Source organism: Megascapheus bottae, chromosome 29, assembly GCF_031878675.1.
Source record: "Megascapheus bottae isolate mThoBot1 chromosome 29, mThoBot2.hap1, whole genome shotgun sequence".
Taxonomy (NCBI): Eukaryota; Metazoa; Chordata; class Mammalia; order Rodentia; family Geomyidae; genus Megascapheus; species Megascapheus bottae.
Genome location: NC_143537.1, coordinates 16,288,912 through 16,313,080, shown reverse-complemented (window position 1 = coordinate 16,313,080; position 24,169 = coordinate 16,288,912). Strand labels below are relative to the sequence as shown.

The window sequence follows — 24,169 nt, the reverse complement described above, 5'->3', positions numbered from 1 at the left end:
TGGGGAAGGGAAATGGGGACCAAGACATGAGAAAGGGTATCAATGTTTGTGAAGTAATGCAGCTTCTATCTGGTGAATATAATGTAACCCTGACACATGAAGAAAAAAAAAAGACACCCTGCAGATTGAGGGGAGGCTTTGCACTTATAAATAAGTAAAAGTCCTAGTATCCGGATTGTACAAAGAAGGCAAGAAATTCAAGAGGCTAAGAGTTAACTACCCCGTTAACAAAGCCAAGTAGAGACTACTTTGTGCATGTGTGTCTGTGTCGCTCATGGGGCTTGAACTCTGGGCCTGGAAGCTGTCCCATCAAAAGCAGCACCATGCTCACCTGTGCCCAGCAAGCACCCATTGCCTCCCAACAACCCTACCAGGGCACTTTCTCACCCGGAGTCGACAGGGGAGGCGCGGGACGCACCATCGCCGCGCAGAAGGTGGGAGATCTGATGTTTGGAGTCCCCAAGTCACACCCAGAGAGACTGGAACCTTCCACAAGAAGGAGGGTGTATAACTTACTAAGTGGAGAAGAAAGAATCCCGAGCGTGGTGACTCCACGGTGCCCAACATTGGCCCCTGCCATGGAGATTCCGCATTCGTCCCCCCCCACGGAATTGGTGGTAGCGTCCAATTCACCGGAAGTGAGCAGAAGAAGTGCAGCGGAAGTGCCTGGGAGTTGAGGCTTGGCTCCTACTACTTTCATCATTGCTCCTTGGCCCACGTGTTGACTAGCTCCACCCTGTAGCAAGAAAAAGCATGGCTGGCGGGCCCTGACTAGGCAGAAGGAGAAGCAGCTTTTCCTGCCCTAAGTGCGACTGGGCCGCGCTGGTTCCTGCAGCCAGTCAGGTGAGTGACTTGGGGCAGAGGAGCCAGGGACTCTCCATCCACCTCCCCGGCAATGGTTTTACTACTTCACCTCCCCATGTCTGTGTACTGAGAGAGGACTCTGGAAGGGTCTGTGCTTCTTCCTATTATTATTATTATTATTATTATTATTATTATTATTGCTGTTATTATTGATGCCGGATGGGGTAAACTGAGGCACCTAGGACAGAGATTTATCCACTCGACAGAGATAGAATTAGAACCCAGGGCCCTTGATAACCAATCCAGAAATGTTGCTTCGAATTACCAGACTTTATTTAGTCTTCTTTTTTTCTGTTGCCTACTCCTGTCCCCTGACCTGCTCAAGCATTCTCATTCTTGGAAGCACGCTGTCTGCATGTCTGTATCCAGGGTGTGATGCCTCGGGTAGGACTGGTTCCCTCTTCACCTCTGCTCCCCACCATCACCCCCAACTGCTGATTCTGGTATTTCTTCTCAGGAAGTCTGTTTTACAATTTACCTGCTCCCCTCACCCTCTGCAGCTTTCCCCTTACTATTTCTTTCTCGAGTCCTGGGGATTCCTTGGGGAGTGAGTGCAATGATCTTGGAGCTTCAGATCCCTTGCATGGAGTGAAAGATGAATTTCTGGTTCCTAAGGAACTTGTCACTTTTGAATCTTCAGGAGTATAGGTGTCCCAGTGGAGGGATCCCCCAAAACATTCCGGAATTTCAGTTTCCTGAGAGTAGAATGCCTCATGCCTTCCTTCCCTCCTCTGAAATGATGAGAGTTGGTTGGTTTTTTTGTTTTGTTTTGTTGCCACTTCTGGGCATTGAACTGAGGGCCTGAACACTGTCCTTGAGCTTTCTCAAGGCTAGAGCTCTACCACTTGAGCCACAGCACCACTGCCAGCTTTTTTCTATGTATGTGGTAATGAGGAATTGAATCCCGGTCTTTGTGCATGCTAGGCAAGTACTCTCCCAAACTCCTGGCCCCAGGACATGGTGTTTCTTGTACTACAAACTGATCATGATCACATGATCATGGTCAGAACTGTGCCTCTTTGAAACTCACTCATGACCCTGCACATGTGTACATGCATTTGTACTAAATTAGTATTTTCTTCTTTCACATGTGTATGAGTATTCAGATCTTGGGTCTTGAGCTCGGGACCTGTGCGCTGCCCTTTAGAAGTTTTCACTCATGGCTGGCACCCAACTTGTGGCCTTTTGGTGGTTCATTGGAGATAAAAGTCTTACAGCATTAACTGCCTGGGCAGGCTTAGAACCAGGATTCTCAGATCTCAGTCCCTTGTGTGAATCTCTGGCACCTGGCTTGGACTAGCATTTTCCTGCTCCATCACATTACTCCAAATGTCTCATCTTCTGGCAAGTATATGGCATGCTTGAATTGCTTTGTATAGTGGGACATTTCAGATGAGTGAGTATTGGCTGTCCTGAAGGGAAGAGGCTGAGTTTGAGGTTGATGGTTTTCTTCTCTCCTCAGTATCAGGTTGTTATCTGTTTTGGTATCTTGAGCAGGGAGGGTTCTTTGTTATAGAGCTAATCTATAGGGGAGTAACAATTCTACCAAGTTGTTGCAGACTGCCAGGAGGAGTCAACTTAATCTTTATATATGTATATTTTTGTGAGACATGGGGCTGGAGCTCTGGGCTGGGCACTGTCCCTGAGCTCAAGGCTACCACACTACCCCTGAGCCTGGGGTTGTCCCTGATCTCTTCAACTCAAGGCTCCCACCTTAACCCCTGGAGCCACAGACCCACTTCCTGTTTCCTAGTGCTTAATTAGAGATAAGAGTCTCACAGTCTGTGCCCAAGGGTGGCTTTAAACCTCCATCCTCAGATCTCCACCTCCTGAGTATCTAGGATTACAGGCATGAGCCCCCACACCCAGTTTTATGGTAGATCTTTACTGTTCAGAAACTGAAGAACATTAGAACACTTCTTTCCTCAACCCAGGGTTCAAATCTTGATAGCCAGCCTAACCTTTCTCCTCTCTACGTCTTGTGTGTGTGTTTCTTTCTTGAATCTCTTTCCTCCATTGGTCTGGATGCTAGGACTGTGTCCTCAGCTCTGCTGTGGATTTGCTGCATGTGTTCATCATCAACCATCTCTGTCTCTAGACCTTAATTTCTCTATCTGTAGACTATGATTTATGGAGAGAAGAGCCATTAGTGGCTTGGCTGGCCTTGAACCTTGATCCTCAGATCTCAGCTTTCTTTCTTTCTTTTTTTTTTTTGCCAGTCTTGGGCTTGAGCACTGTCCTTGGACTTTCTCAAATCTAGAACTCTACCACTTGAGCCTCAGCACCACTTCCGGCTTTTTTCTATGTATGTGGTACCGAAGAATCGAACCCGGGTCTTCATGCATGCTAGGCAAGCACTTTAACCACTAGGCCAAACTCCCGGCCCCACATCTCAGCTTTCTGAGTAGCAAGGATTACAGATGTGAGCCACAGTGCCTGGCAATTCTTTTTTTTTTTTTTTGTGGGTCATGGGGCTTGAACTGGCCTGGGTGCTGTCCTTGAGCTCTTCAGATCAAGACTACCCTCCTACCCTTGAGCCAAGCCCCACATGCCATTTTCTAGAGATTAATTGGAGATAAGAATCTCATGTCCTCAACCTGGGCTGGCTGAGAACCTAGATCCTTAGATCTCATCCTTGTGAGTACCTAGGAATACAAATGGGAACTACCACACTGACTGTTTTTTTTTTTTTTCTAATGCCAGTGCTGGTGTCTGAAGTGGGACCTGGGCATTAACACTTAGCCTTTTTTTCCCCCTCATGTTTTCCTACTGAGCCATAGTACCATTTCTGGCTTTTTCTGAGTAATTTATTTGAGGTAAGATTCTCATGGAGTTTCCTACACATGGTGGCTTTAAGCTGCACTCCTCAGGTGTCAGCCTCCTGAGTAGCAAGGACTGTGGGTGCAAGAGTTCTTTCCCAACCCAGTTCATATTTTCTTTTGCCAGTCCTGGGCCTTGAATTTAAGACCTGAGCACTGTCCTTGAACTTTCTCAAGGGCTAGAGCTCTATCACTTGAGCCTCAGCACCATTTCCAGCTTTTTCTTATGTATGTGGTACGGAGGAATTGAACCTAGGTCTTTGTGCATGCTAGGCAAGCACTCTACCACTAGGCCAGACTCCTAGCCCCCTAGTGCATATTTTTGGTTGGCTTTTTTGGGTTACAATTGGAACCATGTGAGCCACATCTTCTGTTTTGGTTCTCTGTATTTTTATGTTTCCTGTTTATTAGAGATGAGTAATAGAGTAGGCTGGGAATTTAGCTTAGTGATAGAATGCTTGCCTAGCATACATGAAGCCCTGGGTTCAGTTTCCCAGTACCACATAAACAGAAAAAGCTGGAAGGGACACTGTGACTGAAGAGCCCAGGCCCTGATTTCAAGACCCAGGAATGGCTCATGCCTGTAATCCTAGATACCCAGGTAGCTAAGAGCTGAGAATTACCCTTCACAGCCAGCTTGAGCAGGAAGGTCTATGAGACTGTTGTGTCTAATTAGCCACCAAAAATCCAGAAATGGAGCTGTGGCTCAAGTGGTAAAGCACTAGCCTTGAGTAAAAATACCTAGGTTCAAGTCACTGAGTCAGCATCCCTGAGTTCAAGGCCTACTCTCCACGACCAGCACAAAAATTAAAAAAAAAAAAAAGAGACCAAGTGACTTCTTATCTATGGGCCTACAACACTTGTGAGTATAATAACACTTGTGAGTATGTTTACGTACATGCCTGATTACTTTCCAGAACATGGTAGACTTATGCTTTTCTGTACTTTCCCAGGTTCAGCACAGTAATGTGATTACAACACCATAGCTGAAGACGCTATGGGTCAATGTGAAAGTCATTGTTTTCCTTTCTCTTTGCTACAGTGATCTTGGAAGTGTCAGAGTGGAGACTCCATCTGGTGGCCTCTGTTCCTCACAGGAAGAACAGAATCACCTACGAAGTCACCTTGAACACAATTTGTGAGTAGAAATCAGGCTGTTTGTCACTGCAGTGTTCTTTGGTTGGTACAGACTCATCCTGGCAGAACCCTTCTCTGATGGCAGTTTAGGGGTCTCAGAGTCTGTCAGCACAGAATAGGTACTGAAAATCTCACCAGCTGTCCTTCACTAAAAAAAAGCCAGAAGTGGTGCTGTGGCTCAAATGGTAGAGCTTGAGAAAACCCAAGGACAGTCCTCATGCCCTGAGCCCAAACCTAGGACTGGCAAAAAGAATAATAATAATAATAGTAATATTAAAAATTGAACTTATATGAGCAATGAACAATTTAACAATAATTTAGGGAGTCAATTCTATTTATACTAGAATAAGAAATAAAACATTCAGGAGTAAATGTATAAATAATGTAACATTGGACAATGAAAACTAGACAGAGCAGCTTATCTTGGAAGCACCCCAGTTTTTACCTGATCTTCTCTCTTTGCTACTGAGGAATTTACTTTTCCAAAAAGGCATTTTGCTATTTTCCTTTATATTATTTTAGGTGCTTCCAACTTGAAGTCTCTACATCCAAATATGCCCTACAATCTCAATTTTCCTGAGGAATAGATTAAGTCCACAAAACAGGGGGAACCCATACATTGGATGACTGAATAGCAGGCATGAAAATTCCCTACTCTCTCCTTCCAATCACAATAAACCTTTAAGAACAAAGCGTGGGATCTCACGCTTTAATGGAGGAAGACAAAGGATCTCTTCCACAGGCTAATGGATAAGGTCTGGGAAGACAAATGTGAGGTCCCCTTGAAGAGCAATGGAATTGAGGGCGGTGATGTACCATGCCCTAAGAAACCCCTGTAAGGAAACTTTTCACTAGTTAGCATAGCTCACAGACAGTGCCCAAGCTATGAGGTCAAGCCACAGCACCAACAGCACAAAACAGTACAACAAGAAAACACAACAACACAAAACAAAAACAAAAAACCCTTAGAGAAAATGCAGAATTCAAAAACTAGTCACCAAAAACTCCTTAACATTTTATATATGGATTTTGGATGGGTCTAAGAAATTCATTGTTAGATTTTTGAGAAATCTAAATTGACACAAGGATTGTGCCTTATATCTACTTAACAATCCTCTGATTTTATTTCAGTGTATACATTAAGTGCACATGAGAACAGTGGAAAAAAGACTAGGAATTTAGTTTAGTTGCTGCGAATATTTTTTTTTCTTCCTTCCTTTAGTCATGGGGCTTGAACTGTGGGCCTGGTTGCTGTCCCTGAGCTTTTCAACTTCAGGCTTGTGCAACACCAGTTTGAGCCACAGTGCCACTTCTGTTTTTTTAGTGATTAAAAAGAAATGAGAGTCTCATGGATTTCCATGCCCAGGCTGGCACTGAAGTGTGATCCTCCTATCTCAGTGTTCCTCATAAGTAGCTAGAATTATAGATGTGAGCCACCTCACCTGGCATGCAAAATACCTTGGGCAGGGTAAAGGAGGTTCCTGGGACTTGAACTCAGCCTGGATGCAGTCCCTGAGCCCTTCAGCTCAAGGCTACTGCTGTACCCTTGAGTCAAGCCCCATTTCCTGTTTTCTAGAGATTAATTGGAAATAAGAGTCTCAGGTCCTTTTGTGTCCAGGCTGGCTTTGAACCTTGATCCTGAGGTCTCAGCCTTCTGAGTAGCTAGTATTTCAACTACCTAAAGTGAGAGCGTGGAGAAGTTCAAAAAATAATAAAACAATGCAATAACCTCAATTACATTATTAGAACTAAGAATTACAAAAATCAACTCATCTAATGCTCCCCAAACATTTCCATTTTCTAGTTGGTCTCACAGTGTTTCAGGAGGTAAACCGTGAATTTTTAAGAAGAAATTCAACTTAGCTCCTGCAGCTAGAAGAGAAAATCCTCCAGGCACCCACATACTCCTGGACCTAAGGTATGGCACTGGACTGGATGAACCTCAGTTAACAAGCCTACATGACAGCACATTGTGGGAATTGTAGTCTCCTTTGGAGTGCAAAGCCTGTAAAAGTGCTGGGGTTTTTTGGGGGTGAGGGGAGGTGGCGGGTGGATGATCCATCTCCCCTGTTGGTTTTCTCCATTTGCAAGACCTGTTTTCTCTCACTTTGCCTTGCTGCTGGAAGCACTCTGAAGTACAGTTTTGCCTTTTGTAGGTCAGAGCCCCAAGCTAAGTGCCCAGGATGTCTTCAGTGGACCTTGGGAGCTGTGACTCGAAGGGATCTCAGGCTGTAGAACCAATGTCAGGTATGAACCACGAACTGTGCTCAGGACCAGCATTTACCTTCCATGTGTTTCTCTAGTCTGAGGTGGAGGATTTGTGTGGGATTCATGAGTTTGTGTTGCTTTTAGCCTTAGCCTACGTGCCTCCATATGGCAGTAAGTGGCTCCTGAAGCTCCTAGAGCATGTTGTGTGGTTCTCTAGACTAGGAGAACAGGAGCTATGCATTTATACTCCATGACTGAGTGATTCTGCTGTTAACCCACGTGACCTTCTTATTCACTTTGCCTAGCTGTAAGATAAGCACTTTAAAAATTGTAGCAAAAGGGGGCGGGGAGTTTGGCCTAGTGGTTAAAGTGCTTGCCTAGTATGCATGAAGACCCGGGTTCGATTCCTTGGCACCACATGCATAGAAAAAAGCCAGAAATGGTGCTGAGGCTCAAGTGGTAGAGCTCTAGCCTTGAGAAAGTCCAAGGACAGTGCTCAGGCCCTGACCTCAAGCCCAGGACTGGGGAAAAAAAAAAATTGTAGCAAAATTGTGAAGTGTGTGTGCCTGCCTCCAGTCTTATTATAATTACTTTTGAGGGGGGCAGATTTGTTTCTCCTAGAGGAGTTTCTGCTCTGCTACTGCCATATTATCCTTCTTAGTACTGCTGGCTTGAGTTCACACGTGTTTACACACAACCTTGTGTCTAGAGACAGTTTTACATAAGGAAATTGGAGTGGTGTGTGCTGATCCTATGTTTTTAGGAAGGGACCCTGGCAATGTTTGAAGGAGGTTACTCTATGAATAGGAGTCTCCATTCTAAAAGGACAAACTTGACCAACTCTGACAAGCCCTACACACCAGAGGCAGAAAAGCACAGGAAGAGGATGATGTATCCTTGCCTTAAGCAATAATTGGTTCTGATTCCCATGTGTTACTCTCCTCCAACACTCTCAATCACTTGGTGATGTCTGAAGATTTAGAACAACTTTCAAGAAAGAAAATGAGCCGGCCTACGGAATGCGCCAAGCCTAATTATTAGCTAGGACATGAAGTCATGGTTTCAAGTGCAGGGACCTTTTCCACTTTATTCTTCTGTTCTTGACAAATTGCAATTAGAATTATGAGCCTGTTTTACATCACTTCAAATGAGACTGACTAAACTTGGATTCTAAAACAATTGATAAAATATAATTTAGGGTCAGAAGGACAGCCTAGTGGTAGAATGCTTGCCTAGCATTCATGAAGACCTGAGTTCGATTTCATGGTACCACATATACAGAAAAAATCCAGAATTGGTGCTGTGGCTCAAGTGGTAGAATGGTAGCCTTGAGAAATGCCCAAAGTGCTCAGACCCTGAGTCCAAGCCCCAAGACTGGCAATAATAATAATAATATAATTTAAATATAGTGCAATGCCCTTTTTTGTGTGCTTCTACTTGTTCTTGAGGTCATGGTGTGGTCTGGGTACTGACCATGTTTCTTCAGGACTAATGTAGTACCACTTAGCCACATCTCCTCTTCTAGCTATTTGTGAGTATTTATTGGAGAATTGAGTCCTCTAAGGCTTTCCTGTTCCAGCTGACTTTGATCCTCAGATCTCAGACCTCTAAATAGGTAAGATTAGAACCAAAGCCACCAAAGCCCAGTTACAATACCTACATTTTTGTTTTTTGGTTTTTTTTTTTTTTTTTGCTAGTCCTGGGGCTTGAGCTGAGGGCATGAGCACTGTCCTTGGACTTTCTCAAGCCTAGAGCTTTACCATTTGAGCCACAGCACCACTTATGGCTTTTTCTATCTGTGTGTTACTGGGGAATGAAACCCGAGTCTTCCTGCCTGCCAGGCAAGCACTCTACCACTAGGCTAAACTCCTGGCCCCAATCCTGACTTCTAAATACAGATTCTATTTCTAATAAAACAGCCTGAAATAAGCCAGGTGCAGTAGTTCACACCTGGAATCATAACTACTGAGGAGGCTGAGAAATCTGAGGATCTTGATTCAAAGCCAGCCCAGGTACAAAAGGACCTTGAGACTCTTATCTTCAATTAGCCTCTAGAAAATGGGAAATGAGGCTTGACTCAAGGGTACGGCGGTATCCTTGAGCTGAAGAACTCAAGGACAGCGCTCAGGCCCAGGGGTAGGGTGATAGCCTTCAGCTGATGAACTCAGGGACAGCACCCAGGCTGGAGTTCAAGTCCCATGATTGACTAAAAAGCAAAACAAATTAAAAAAAAAAAATCCAAATCCGTTAGTTTTCATCCTTGGCTGTGGATGGTTGATTGGGATATTTTATGTTGTATGGTTATTAAGTGCTGTATCTCCAGGAGGATGTCCAGGGTTTGTTACATGTTTAATCTAAAAATGAATTGGTTTTATAATGCCTACCAATTAATGGAGTGTGTATTGGTCCTAGGTGAAGAGTTTAAGGTGTTATTTGAAACATAAAAGATTCTGCTCCCTTAGGAAAGCTTTATACGGAGCCAGAAGTTTGGCCTAGTGGTAGAGTGCTTGTCCAGCATACACGAAGATCTGGGTTTGATTCCTTGGTACCACATACATAGAAAAGCCAGAAATGGTGCAATGGCCTAGATGGTAGAACGTTAGCCTTGAGAAAAGCCCAAGGACAGTGCTTATGCGCTGAGATCAAGTCCATGACTGGCAAAAAGAAAAACGAATGCTTAGCCAGCATGGTGGCTCAAGCCTGTAATCCTCGCTACTCAGGAGGCTGAGATCTGAGGAGTTCAGCTCAAAGCCAGGCCAGGTACTAAAGACTGTGAGACTCCTACCAAACAGGAAGTGCTGCTGTGGCTTCAGGGTAGAGTAAGTAACCTTGAGCTGAAGAGCTCAGGGGCAATGCCTAGGCTCAGAGTCCAAGCCCCAGGACTGACAAAAAAAAAATGAGAGAGAGAGAGAGAAAAGTTTTTGCTTTTCCAACCCTTGCATCACGTTAGTTGGTTTATTTATTCAGCTATCATTTTGTGTGTGTGGGGGGGGGGTCCTTGGGCTTGAACTGGGCCTGGGCACTGTCCCTGCAATCTTCAGCTCAAGGCTACTATCATACCCTCAAGCCAAGATCCACTTCCCATTTTCTTGAGGCTAAATCTCAGGTTCTTTTGTGTCCTGGCTGGCTTTCCACCTTGATCCTCAGATCTCTACTTCTTGAGTAGGTAGGATTAAAGGCGTGAACCACCACACTTGTATAATGTTTTGAGCAGGAAAATCTGGGGAAAAATCACACTGACTACCTCATTTGCTTCTCTTCCAGCCATGCTTCCAGAATCTTGTGTTCATTCTCAACAGCAAGAAAGAATGAAAGGATCTCTGGTGAGTTGCTTTTTCTCACTTTGTTTTACATTTCATTTTATTAATCTAATGGTGTTCAAGATTTAAAAAACAGAAAAGCATTCAGCTTTAAGGACATGAGCAAACATTCAGCTTCGGGGACATGTGCATAAGTCACAAAGATTGTCAGGGTCCTTTGTCCCCAGTCCCTATCTACTAGTAGAGGAGATGGGGAAAAATACACCCCAACCAGGCCAATCTTGAGAGGAAGAGGCCCACTGTCCTCCTGCACTCAGCCTTCTTACCCTGGAGCATGAACAGAGATGCCACGCAGCTTCTTCAAGGCAGGAAGGTCTCTCTCTCCTCTTTATTCCCCAAATCACTCCTCCTTATATTGGGTACGGGAGCCTATCAGTATAAAATATGGACAGGACAAAGAGGTGCACGTGTTTTATCCCTACTACAAGCCTCAGCAGAAAGTTATTAGACATGGTGTTACTTGGCCCCCGACAAAAGATAGTTTAGCAAAGTTTAAAATCTGCACATTCTAAGTTGAGTGCAGATTTGCTTCAATTTCTTCATACTTTTTTTTTTTTGGTTGTAAGAAAACGTCACGGTTGGGAGTTTGGCCAAGTGTTAGAGTGCTTGCCTAGCATGCACGAAGACCCATGTTTGATTCCTCAGTACCACATACAGAGGAAAAAAAAGTCAACAGCATGCATTGTTCAGGTCCCAGCCTTTGCAGCACTGAGGAAGGGGAAGAGGGTGGGGAAGGGTCTCTTAACCCTCTCCAGAGTTGTCTGTTTTAACCCTTCCTTGGCCAGCTCTCAAAGTGTTGTCAGGGTGGAGTTCCAACTTCTCAAAATTTTTTACCTTCAGCTCAAATTCAGGGCTCCCTACAAGAGATTTATTTATTTATTTTGCCAGTCCTGGGCTTGAACTGAGGGCCTGAGCAGTGTTCTTGGGTTTTCTTAAGGCTAGAGCTCTACCACTTGAGCCACAGCACCACTTACGGTTTTTTCTATGCATCTGGTAGCAAGGAGTAGAACCCAGGATTTCGTGCATGCAAAGTACACTCCGAATTGTATTGCCTTTATGTGGTCTAACCTCATTTGATGTGGTACTGTGGTTTTGGTTTTTTTTTTGGTCACTATATTTGAAGATTCTCATCCACTGCCAGTGTAAGTTAGAAGCTTGTATTGATACTAAATAATACAGTGAGTAGGGTTTCTATATTTGAAATATCATTGGTGGCAAAATCTAACAGACATTTGCTTAGTAATTGCTTTTAATTTCTCAGGAAGTTCAGTACAAGCTAACATGTGTGGCATATATTGACTGGGAGAAATGATTCAGGTATATGTGACTCATTTGAACAGGAGTCAGTGAAAAGACACAAAAACTAAAAGCAGAATACACATGTTATAATAATTTGTATCTATTGTCCATATGTGTTTGTTATTAATTCCATTTGTATTGTACATTTCTAGGTAAAAACTTTTAAAATGTTTCCAAACACTTCATTTGTTATTACAACAGGAAAAGAGACATATACACTATGTATATCCCTAATAAACTTCACAGAGTCTAGATTTCTCCATATTCTTTTGTTTGTTTGTTTGTTTGTTTTGGTGGGACATGGAGCTTGAACTCAGCCTGGGCACTGCCTCTGAGCTCTTCAGCTGAAGGCTACCACCTTACCCTGGAGCCAAGCCTCACTTCCCATTTTCTAAAGGTTAATTGGAGAAAGGAGTGTCAGGTCTTTTTGTGCCAGGATGGCTTTAAACCTTGATCCTCAGATCTCAGCCTCTTGAGTAGCTAGGATTATAGAAGTGAGCCACCAGCCCAGGTGCCAAGCTTCCTTATTTTTTTTTTTTTGCCAGTCTTGGGCTTGAGCTCAGGGCCTGAGCACTGTCCTTGGACTTTCTCAAGGCTAGAGCTCTACAACTTGAGCCTCAGCACCACTTCCAGCTTTTTCTATATGTATGTGGTACCAAGGAATCGAACCCGGGTCTTCGTGCATGCTAGGCAAGCACTTTAACCACTAGGCCAAGTTCCTGGCCCTTATTTTTTTTTTAAAGCACTCCTTTGGCTTGAACTCGGTCTGAGTGCTGTCCTTCAGCTTTCCTCAAGCCTAGTGATCTACTGCTTGAGCCACAGCACCACTTCTGGCTTTTTCTGTGTATATGGTACCAATGAATTGAACCCTGGTCTTCATACAAGCACTCTACAACTATGCCAAACTCCAAGCCTGTCCACATTCCTTTTGATGATAGATCTTTCCATGTAGTCTAGGATGGCTAGAAATCCTTGAGTTTCCCAAGATCAGGGAGTATAGGAGTGTCCCATCCTGTGTGGCTACATTAACCATTGTTTAGGGTACAACTCCCTATTCCTTCTATCCAACTACACCAATTTTCATCTTCCACGTATAATCATTAAGCATTCAGCTCCTGTTCCTCTCTACTCCATTCTCTGGAACCATCATGCTATTTGGGTCTATGGGTTCGGTCATCCTTGGAAGCTCTGGAAGGGAAATCATACCCTAGCTGTTCCTTTATGACTGCTGTATTTTATTTAGTTTCAAGACTCATCTGTAAAATATAGTAAAATGTTCTTCCTTTTTAATGCATTGTTTTGCATACTTCTATCGTTTGGTTATTATGAATAGTTGTTAAGTGATGTTCCACATATTTGTTCTAGTCTCTGCTTTCTCTTCCATTGGTTAAAAATCTAGACATATAAGTGTTGGACCACATTCCTATGTAATTCTACATTCAGTTCTTTTTTTAACACTCTCCACACAATTTTTGATTGTTTTATATTCCTTCCAGGAATATACCAAACTTTTCTTTCTTCTCACAACCTTCCCAGCAATAGTTAGAATTTGGAAGTTTTTTGGGGGGTTTGTGTGTGTGTGTGTGTGTGTGTGGTTCTTTTTGTTTAAAACTATGTTTATATTAACATATTTAAAGTAGTGATTTCATTGTACTTTTAATTTTTCTCATGACTATTGATATTGAAATTCTTTCCATACTTTGAACCACTATTTGTATATATTCTCTTTAGAAAAGCCTCTCCAATCTCCAATTTTTTTCCCTTTTCTTTTGTGTGGGAGCAGGGACAATGATGGGGCTTGGACTTTGGGCCATGAGCACTTGAATTCAAGGCTACTGTCCTACCCTGGGTATTGCCCCTGAGTTCTTCAGCTCAAGGCTCCCTACCACTCTACCCCTTGAGCCACTTCCCATTATGTTCAGAATAAAGGTCATCCTCAGTCTGAAACATTAGTGCTTTTGAAAAAGTGAAACATACAGTAAACTCGTAGTACTATAAAACAGTAAGAAATAAATTTCTTCCCAGGCGCAGTGATTTACACCTGTAATCGTACCTACTCAGGTATCAGGCAGATATCTGAAGATTTGGTTCAAAGCCAGCCTGGCCATTAGAAAGTCTGTGAGACTCTCATCTACAGTTAACCACTAGAATATGGGAAGTGGCACTGTGGCTTCATAGGTAGGGTGATAGCCTTGAGCTGAAGAGCTCAGGAACAGTGCCTAGGCCCAGAGTTCAAGCCCTACAACCCACACAAAAAAACGAAAGTTTCTTCCCCAACTGATTATTATGCTAGACATAGGAAATTAACACTCTGGATGTACTTCACTGTATTATTACTTGATACCCTAAGATTTTGCAATATTCTCACAGTACCAGCATATGCCATCATATAATGTAGTTCCTTTTCAATGGAATAATTCCATTTATAACCTAAATCTATTGCCCCCCCCTTTGTCAGTACCACAATTTTTTACCACAATATGCCACAGCCATTAACCATTTTCTGGTGGGTAGTTGGAAATGAGTCTCATGGAATTTTGTGCCAGGCCAGCTTTAAACCATGGTCCTCAGATCTCAGTCTCCTGAGTAGTTAGGATGACAGGTTTGAGTCACCAGCATCTGGCTTGCCTTTTTTTTTTTTCCTTTTGTGGCTTATGGGACTTGAACTCTGGGCCTAAGCACCATCCCTAACCTCTTCATGTCAATATTTTATGTAAGTCTAACACATTCCTATAGAAAAATAAAATTCTAGACATGGTGTGCTTATAACTCAGGGCTTATTACTTGATGGACATGTGCCATTACAGAAGCTGGTGTCATTTGATGATGTAGCTGTGGATTTCAGCTGGGAGGAGTGGCAGAATCTGGACAACGCTCAGAGGACTCTGTACAGAGATGTAATGCTGGAGACCTACAGCAACCTGGTGTCATTAGGTGAGCAAAAGTCAAATTAACATGCAAGGTCAAGTGCCTTGGTATTCTGTAGATATGTGAGTATTTATCAAACTTTCAATGCTATTTAAATGTAAGATTCCAGGCCCTGAGAAATATCATTTCATTCTACAGAAAACCTAAGGTAATGTTGTTCTCATTCTTCAGGATACCTAATCAGCACTTTGACAAAAGTTCTAAATTATGTTCCCACTAATGGGGATGACATTCCAAACTTACACAGTAATTGTAAGTAGATAAACAATCTAGAATAGAATATATATCATTTTTTGAAATAGATCTACAAATCACTAAACAGTGAGTTTATAATGGAAATCTGCCACTAGTTGCAATGGTTCATCCAGGAGGAAGAAATCTGAGAATTCTAATTTGAAGCCAGCAATGGCAGAAAAGTTCCCATGAAACTCTATAACTCCAATTAACCCCTCAAAAATGTTAGTGGAGGACCGAGAGTTTGGCCTTGTGGTTGAGTGCTTGCCTAGCATGCATGAAGACCCTGAGTGTTAGTGGAGCTGGGACTCAAACTGGTAGATTTTTAGTCTTGAGCAAAAGAGGTAATTTTATGCCATACAGAATCAATCCAGAGCTTGGGAAAGGTCAACCATGGAGCCAGTGAGAAATGAGAAAAGAAGATTTAATAGCTACCTTGTGAGTGGGATGTCTGAGATCTTACAGCAATGAAGACCCAGCATAAGCAATAATTTTCCACTATTTCTAATTTACAGGGCCCTGTGTTCCCAAACCTGTATTGATTGTCAAGCTAGAGCAAGGTGCAGAACCATGGATAGGAAAGTGTTCTGACAAGAATATCACAGGTGAGTTAATGCATCTTCATATTGATGTTGGAGCCTGAGCCCAATTGGTAAGTTCATGTTGTGATGTACTGAGCAATAATGTTCTTAGTTACCCTAAGTCCTGTGTGTGGAATCTAGGGTATTCTTTGTGAATGAATGAAGAATCCTTTTTTTTGCCAGTCCAGTGCTTGGTCTCAGGGCCTGAGCACGGTCCTTGGGTTTTTCAAGGCTACCCCTCTACCACTTGAGCCATTGCACCAGTTTTGCCTTTTTTCTTTGTATGTTGTACCAAGGAACTGAACCAGGTATTTGTGCATGCTAGGCCTACCTCTTGGCTCCAAGAATCATATGGTGATATAATGAATTCTATGTGGCAGTAGAGTTAAAGGTAGATTTCTCTGTGGAAATCACTGTGAAACAAAATAAAATGAGAAAGCCGGGAGCCGGTGGCTAACACCTGTAATTCTAGCTGTAATCTTAGCGGCTTAGCCGGCTGAGATCTGAGGATGAAGGTTCAAAGCAAGACCAATCACAGGAGGACCTTAGACTCTTCTCTCAAATGAACTGCTTGAAAATGAGAAGTGGAGCTGTGGCTCAAGAGGTGAAGAGCTCAGGGACAATACCCTGGTCCAGAGTTCAAGTACGATGACTGACAAAGAAAAAAGAAAGAGAGAAAGAAGGAAATGTAGAAATAAGATTTCATTTTCTTTGACACTAAGACTAAAGGTATGAGGCAACAAAGAATAAGTCAGGGCTTTATTCTCTGGTAAGGATAATGGCTTTTCGCTTGTAGGCAGACACTGGGATTCAGAACCAAACCTTTCCAGCCAGAAGTTGAGCCTAATGGTAAAATGCTTACCTAGCATGCACCAAGACAACGGTTTGATTACTCAGTACCACATACATAGAAAAAGCCTGAAGTAGTGATTTAATTGGTAGGATTCAACCCTTGAGAAAACCCAAGGACAGTGCCCAGGTCCTACGTTCAAGCCCAAGACTGGAAAGAAAATAAAACATGAAATTTTAGTCTAGAGAAGATAATTAACTAGAAAATGAGCTGGAGTTTTTCTCGTCTTCCATGGTTCTGAGGTATAGGAGTGTCAGAAAAGGAATGTTGATGAGACTTTAAATGGAAAGAAACAAATTTCAAAATTCCCACAAATACCTAAATTGAGACTTTAGTGAGAAGGTATAAATGAAGGGATGTAGGTGTAAGTCCTTATTGTCAAGAACCATTCTTGCTTAGATCAAAGGCAAACAGACATATAAACCACTCTTGTGGCCTCTGAATCTAGAAAATATTCCTGTTACTCACTTAATGCTTAAGAAGCAAAGCAGCATTGGAGCTGGGTAAGGTAATCCTAGCTTCTACTCAGGAACTGAGGATCAAGGTGCAAAGCCAGCCTGGGCCCAAAAGGACCTGAGACTCTTATCTCCAGTTAACCTCTAGAAAGCAGGAAGTATGGCTGTAGGTCAAGGATAGGGGCTGTAGCCTTCTGCTGAAGAGTTCAGGGACAGGGCCTAGGCCTATGAGCCACAAAAAGAAAGTTTAAAAAAGAAGCAAAGCAGCACAATACATAAATTATTTCTCAAAAATAAAAAAAAGACAGCTATTCCCCAATGTATGAACAAAAGAGTAGTTGAAAAAAACAGCTGCAGGTATACTATAGGCAGTACTCAGCTTAAAACTAGCAATATATAGTTGAGTAACTTGCATAAATATTTCCTGCAATATAAAAAGAAAACTAAAACACAGAAAAACATTGGTCATTGTAAAATATCATTTTCTTAATATTTTAAGGAGAAACGCATATATTTCTTACAAATCAATTTCCACTTTTTTTAAGAATTAATTAATGTTGATTTTTACATCATATTTTAAATGACAGGTTTAACAAACAAGTGTTCAAGAAGGGATCTCTATTTACAATCACTGGGACTTAGTAATTAGAACTTAATCAAATTAGGCTAAGGGTTTGTATGTCATAGGAACATTAATTTATGAAATAAATCATTATATCTATAGAGTTATAGGTTTTTATGTCTATATAGTTATGTTTATATTTCCATTACCATGTCCATAGCATTGGGTGTGCAGATATTGAGTCCTCGCTCTTGTACTCTTTGGATTTAATAGCCACATATTAAGGATACCATGCGCCTTTTGTTCCTTAGGTCTTGACTTGTCTCAGTCAACATGATTTGCTCTAGATTCATCCACTTCCCTGTGAATGCCATTATATTATCTTGTCTGTTGGCTATGTAGAATTCCATTGTGTATATATACCACATTTTCTGTATCCATTCATCTGCAGTGGGGCATCTGGATTGTTTCCATCGCCTGGCTATTGTGATTAGTGCAGAGGTGAACATAACTGAGCAGGGGTCCTTGTCATATCTTGGGTTATGATGTTCAAGGTAGATGCTCACAGTGGTATGACGGGATCATAGGGAAGATCAGTTTTCAGTTCTTTAAGAAACCTCCACACTGCTTTCCAGAGTGGCTGAACTAGTTTACATTCCCATCAGCAGTGTAGTAGGGTTCCTTTTTCTGCACAACCCCACCAGCAACTGTCATTGTCTGAGTTCAAAGTCTTGGCCATTCTTGTTGGGGTAAGGTGGTATCTTAGGGTTGTTTTTATTTGCATTTCCTTTATGACCATAGATGATGACCATTTTCTTATATGCTTTTCTGCCATTTCAATCTCTTCTTCTGATAGGTCTCTCTTTAGTTTCCTTGCCCATTTAGTGAATGGTTTGTTGGGTTTGGGGGGGGATTAATTTCTTGAGTTCCCTGTAGATACTGGATATTAAGCATTTGTCAGATGTATTATTGGTGAACATCTTTTTCCAGTTGGTTGGCTGTCTCTCTACTTTTGAGAGTATGTTTTTATCTGTACAGAAACTTTTTATTTTTAGGTAGTCCTATTTATTGAATCTCTCTCCAATCTGTTGTGACCCTGGGATTCTGTTCAGGAATCTTCTGCCTATGCCTATGAGTTCCAGTGTCTCTCCTACTTTATCAGGTAGCAGTTTCACAGTTTCCGGTCTAACGTTGAGGTCTTTGATCCACTTTGAATTAATGCTTGTGCATAGCAAAAGGCTGGGGTCAATTTTTAGTTTTCTGCATGTGGCTGCCCAGTTTTGCCAGCACCAATAATTGAATAGACTGTGTTTGTTCCACTGTATATCTTTGGCTCCTTTGTCAAATACATGTTGCCTATAGATATGTGGTTCTATTTCTGGGTCTTCTATTGTGTTCCACTGATCTTCTGGTCTATTTTTGTTTCAATACCAAGCAGTTTTTGTTATTATGGCTCTATAGTAGAGTTTGAGGTCTGGTACTGTAATACCACCAGCATTGCTCTTTTGCCTAGAATTGTTTTGGCTATTCTAGGTCTTTTCTTGTTCCATATGAATTTTTGGATTGTATCTTCTATTTGAGTAAAGAATGGGATTTTGATGGGGATTGCATTGAATTTGTATATCAATTTTGGCAGTATAGCCATTTTCACTATGTTGGTTCTCCCTAGCCATGAGCATGGGATGTCTTTCCATTTCCTAGCGTCCTCTTTAATTTCTTTCATTAGGCTTTTATAGTTTTCATTGAATAATTCCATCACATATTTGGTTAAGTTAATTCCTAAGTGTTTTATTCTTTTGGGGTCTATTGCGAATGGGATCATCTTCTTGATTTGGCCTTCTGTTTGAGTATTGTTGTTGTAAAGAAGGCTACTGACTTCTGAACGTTAATTAATTCTAGAAGTTTGGGAGTGAGTTTGTTGGGTCACTCAAGTAGAGGATCATGTCATCTGCAAATAGGGATAGTTTAATTTCTTCTTTTCCTGTGTGGATCCCTTTGATGTCCCTTTCTTGCCTTATTGTTCTGGCTAAGGGTTCCAGCACTATATTGAAGAGAAGTGGAGAGAGTGGGCATCCCTGTCTAGTTCCTGATTTTAACGTGAATGGTTCCAGTCTTTCACCATTTAGTATAATACTGGCTGTAGGTTTTTCATATATGGCTTTCACTATTTTGAGAAATGTAACTCTTATTCCTATTTTTTCTAGTGCTTTCAACATGAATGGATATTGTGTTTTGTCAAATGCCTTCTCCGCGTCCAGAGAGATTATCATATGATTCTTATCATTAGCTCTATTAATGTGATGTATTACATTGATTGATTTGCGAATGTTAAACCAACCTTGCATCTGTGGGATGAAGCCTACTTGATCATCGTGTATGATTGTTTTGTTTCTGGATTCTGTTGGCTAATATTTTATTGAGGAGTTTTTTGTCTGTGTTCATTAGAGAGATAGGTCTGTAGTTTTCTTTTTTTGTTGGGTCTTTCCCTGGTTTGGGGATGAGAGTAATATTAGCTTCATAAAATGAAAAACATTATTGGTCATTGTACAATATCATTTTCTTCATCTATTAGCGGGAAACACATATTTCTCACAAATCAATTTCCACTTTTACATTTTAAAATATCTAACACTTAGGATGGGAAAGTGAAGTCCTTACCTTTACATTAAGGAATATTTGTATCTCATGTATGTTTGTGTCTTTTTTTCTATGACTCATTTTAGATGTCCAAGCAATGGAGAATGTGTTTAAGACCTGCCAGGAAAGTCTACATGAATCTCTTTGTGCAGTAGCAGTTGCAAGTAGTATCAAAGCAGAGGAAAACGTGAGATTAGCAACAACTTTTAATTTGAGCTCCACACATAAGCCAGAGCTGATTAGTAATAATGGGAACACCTTAGGGATGAGGACTGGGGAGTTCATTAAGTGTCAGAACATGCTTCTGTCTCCTGAGGCTGAGGAGATGCATGCTGCATATAGGACTCGTATGTCTCCTGTTGTTGAAGAATCCCTCAGATATTCAGAGCATTTTAGTCACAATTGTGACAGTCCAAAAGAGCTGCAGAATCATAATTCTCTTCTCTCTGCCCAAGAAATTCTTCAGGAAGGAAGGAAAAAGGCTGAATGTACTGTGTGTCGAAAAATATTGTACCTAACACCGACCATCACTACACATGCAAAAATGTACACAGGAGAGACTCCTTGTACTTGTGAGAAATCTTTTAGTAATGAAATATGCCTTACAATACCTCACAGCAAATATCCTGAGATATGTGATGAATACATCAAGTGTGAAAATTTAATTTCTGAGATGTCAGACCTGACATTCCAACTTCGAGCTCCAACAGAAGAGAAACCGTATGAGTATGAGGAACGCAATAAAATTTCTGCCCAAAAATCAGGTCTCAGAAGGCATCAGAGAACTCACACAGAAGAGACATTTTATAAATGTAATAAATGTGGGAAGTCTTATAGACAGAAGTCATACCTCACTTTGCACTGGAGAACACACACAGGAGAGAAACCTTATGAATGTAACCAGTGTGGAAAGTCTTTCACCTTTCCGTCATACCTTTATGTTCATCGAAGAATTCACACAGGAGAGAAACCTTATGAATGTAATCAATGTGGAAAGTCTTTCAGATGGAAGCCTTCCCTCATTTTTCATCAGAGAATACACACAGGAGAGAGACCTTATGAGTGCAACAAATGTGGTAAGACTTTCAGGTGGAAGTCACATCTCGTGAGGCATAACAGAATTCACATATATGAGGAACCTTAGGAATGTAACCAAAGTGGAAAGTCTTTCATGCAATATTCAACCCTCAGGAAGCATAAGAGAGTTCACACATATGAGAAGCCTTAGCAATGTAATAAATAGGAAAGACTTTTAATCTTTGGAAGAAAACTCAGCTTGCATCACAGAACCAACACAAGATAAAACCCTTAATGAATGTAGCAAATGTTCAGTCTTTACCCCAGAAGGCACAACTCAGGATTTATCACTAAACACCCACAGGAGAGAATCCTATGAATGAAATAAAAGGGAAAGTTTTTCAAGAAGTCACACACAGGATAGAAACCATATGAATATAAGGAATGTGAAAAGTCCATGACGAAGGGATGGCTAAGTATAGAATGCACATAGGAGAGAAAAACATTACGAATATTACAGATGTGGAAAGTGTTTGATCTGGAAGGCATACCTCTGTGTTCATCACAAAACCAATTCCCATAGAAGAAAAGAAAACTAATGAATATAACAAATGTGCAATGATTTTTAATCAGAAATCAGTCTTCAGTACATTTCAGAGCATACACAAGAGAGAAATTCTGAAAGACATTTAGCTATATATAAAATCTGTATATGTGAGCATTAGGGGAAGTCTTCTAAATAGAAGTCAACCCTCAGCAAGCATTAAGAGCATTCACAGAAGAAATAAATAGCATATAGGAAACCCTTTGTCAGAAACCTCTGTAAGAGCTGGCTGTGTGGCTTAGTGGTAGAGTGCTTACCTAGCAAGGATGAAGGCCTGTGTTAGATCCCTCAGTACTAAATAAAAAGAGCAAGCCAGAAGCAGCACTGTGGTTCAAGTGGTAGAGTGGTACCCTTGAGCAAAAGAAGCTCGGGCCTGGAGTTCAAGCCTGAGGATTGTCACCAAAGGGGGGAGGGGCACTAATTTCTAAAATGTACAAAGAAATCCTGCATGGCAGAGGTAAGCTAGGTATAATGGAAATGACTCTTCAGCCTTGGGCACTTTCTGAATCAACATTTCTCATTGTGTTTAGTGGTGAAGTCCCTGAATATTATCCAAAGGATGTGGACACAGATGATGGGCATTAATTACTTCAAGGTTTACAAGTAATTAAGAGAGTAGAGTTGTTGATTTGTGGCTTTTATACTAAGGAATAGTTTATGAAGTTAATTTTATTAACTCAGTAATAAGGGCTCTGACCCACTGAGACTGGAATAAGATAATCTCCACGATGGTCTGGGGAAGGATGGATGGGAAAAGACTCACAGTTTGAGCCAAGTACCTGAGAGAATTGATTTCTCCATTGATCCCCTAAAGTTTGTTGTGTGTGTGGTCCGTGCATTAAAACACAAATGACTTGCTATTTCAAATTCAATTTTTGAATGGAAGGTATGCTGGAAGATACTACTCTTTGTTTATTGCAAAATTTGCACAATAGGAAAGTTATTTTCATCACCTTTTGTCTCAAGTTATTTATGAAACATTCAGAAAACATGTAAGGACATACTTTTGGGGATATATTTGTGTGTGTGTGTGTGTGTGTGTGTGTGTGTGTGTGTGTGTATCTGTGTACACAAGTCATTTAGCTTGAAGTTAGAGCATAAGCACTCCTTTAGCATCTTTGCTCAATGCTAATGCTTAGCACTTGAGCCCCAGATCTTCTTCGGGTTTCATTGGTGGGTAAAGACAAGACACATAAGTATTTGGTTTTGGATGAGTAAGTCCAAAATGACTTCAGTGCTTTCTTTATGTTTATTTACTCAATGATGATGAATCACATGTGATTTAGTGACTCCTACCCTGTTCTTTTGTTCTGCTGAGTGAGTTTTAATTAAACACCAGTGTTCATTAAGTGAAGAACCTGTGTATTCTCACTGTTCTGGAGGTGAAGTTAACAGGAGGATGAATATCTTCCTACCACTACTAATTATTCCTTTAACCAGCTCCCTTCAGAATTTTGTTCCCAAACAAAACTAAGACATAGATTTGTTAAACTTACAGTAGTGTAAAAAATTAGAAGCATGGCCGGGCCTGGTGGATCACACCTGTAACTCTAGCTACTCAAGAGGCTGAGATCTGAGCATCAAGGTTCAAAGCCAGCCCAGGCACAAAAGGACCGGACAATCTTATCCCCAGTTAACCTCTAGAAAAGGGGAAGTGGGGCTTGGCTCATGGGTAATGCCTTGAGCTGAAGACCTCAGGGACAACCCCCAGGCCTAAGATATGATGATAGCGTTGAGCTGAAAACCTCAGAGACTGGGCCCAGGCCAAGATCAAGCCCCATGACCCTCCTTCCCCCCAAAAAAAATTATAAACATGGAAAAGATGGGGAACAGCAGCTAGCTAGAAGATGATTAAGGAAATCCAAGTGATGTGGCCTGGGAGTTTAACCTAGTGGTAGAGTGATTTCCTAGCATGCACAAAGACCTGGGTTCAATTCCTCAGTATGACATACATAGAAAAAGCAGGAAGTGGTGTGTTGGCTCAAGTGGTAGAGTTCTGGCCTTGAAAAAGTCCAAGAACAGTGCTCAGGCCCTAAGTTCAAGCTCCAGGACTGGCAAAAAAAAAAATCCAGCTGAGAGAGACAACTGGTTTTAGGGAGAAATGTAAGTATTTGACGTACAGTATTATGTGCCATGTTATCATTGTGCAATGATTGCATATAGAAAGCCAGATTGCAGGTTTCTTTGTCATGAGGACAGTATCATGGATGATTATGGGGGATAATACATTATGCTGACATACAGAAAGATATTGAGCATTTGCACAAAATGAATCATACATTTCTGTTTCCCCTTCTTCACTGCTATCTAGCTCAATCAGCCACGCATGTCCCTCTACTTTCTCCTAACACTTCAGGTTCCCTTTGTTTTTCCATGTTGAGCCAGTCTCTTCCACTTCACTGATAGTTTTGTTAGCAACACAGATGAGTGTCCCTAGATGACTCCTCCTGTTGCTCTGACTCTGCTTCGTGTTCTTCAGCTTTCTTAATTGCCGGGGCCTACCAGCAACAAATTGGGGTTCCTGAAATGGGGGGCAGGGACTGGAAAAATAGAAGAGAGACAAACACATGGGATCCGGGAGGTCTGCAGCCCAGGTAAAGACTGCAGCCCCGTTTATTCTCAACTCAAGGCTTATATCCCTTCTTGAAACCAGG

The 24,169-nt window shown here is 41.6% G+C and overlaps 1 protein-coding gene across 1 annotated transcript; it reads left to right on the top strand.

The window, feature by feature from the left end:
- Positions 1–4,741: 4,741 nt before the first annotated feature.
- LOC150044884 (zinc finger protein 717-like) lies at positions 4,742–22,551 on the top strand. Its single transcript, XM_090320746.1, has 6 exons — positions 4,742–4,821; positions 6,977–7,067; positions 10,293–10,351; positions 14,455–14,581; positions 15,325–15,414; positions 19,981–22,551. The coding sequence occupies exons 2-6, from the start codon at positions 7,004–7,006 to the stop codon at positions 21,036–21,038; spliced, it is 1,398 nt and encodes a 465-aa protein (XP_090176872.1). The 5' UTR covers positions 4,742–4,821; positions 6,977–7,003; the 3' UTR covers positions 21,039–22,551.
- Positions 22,552–24,169: the final 1,618 nt, after the last annotated feature.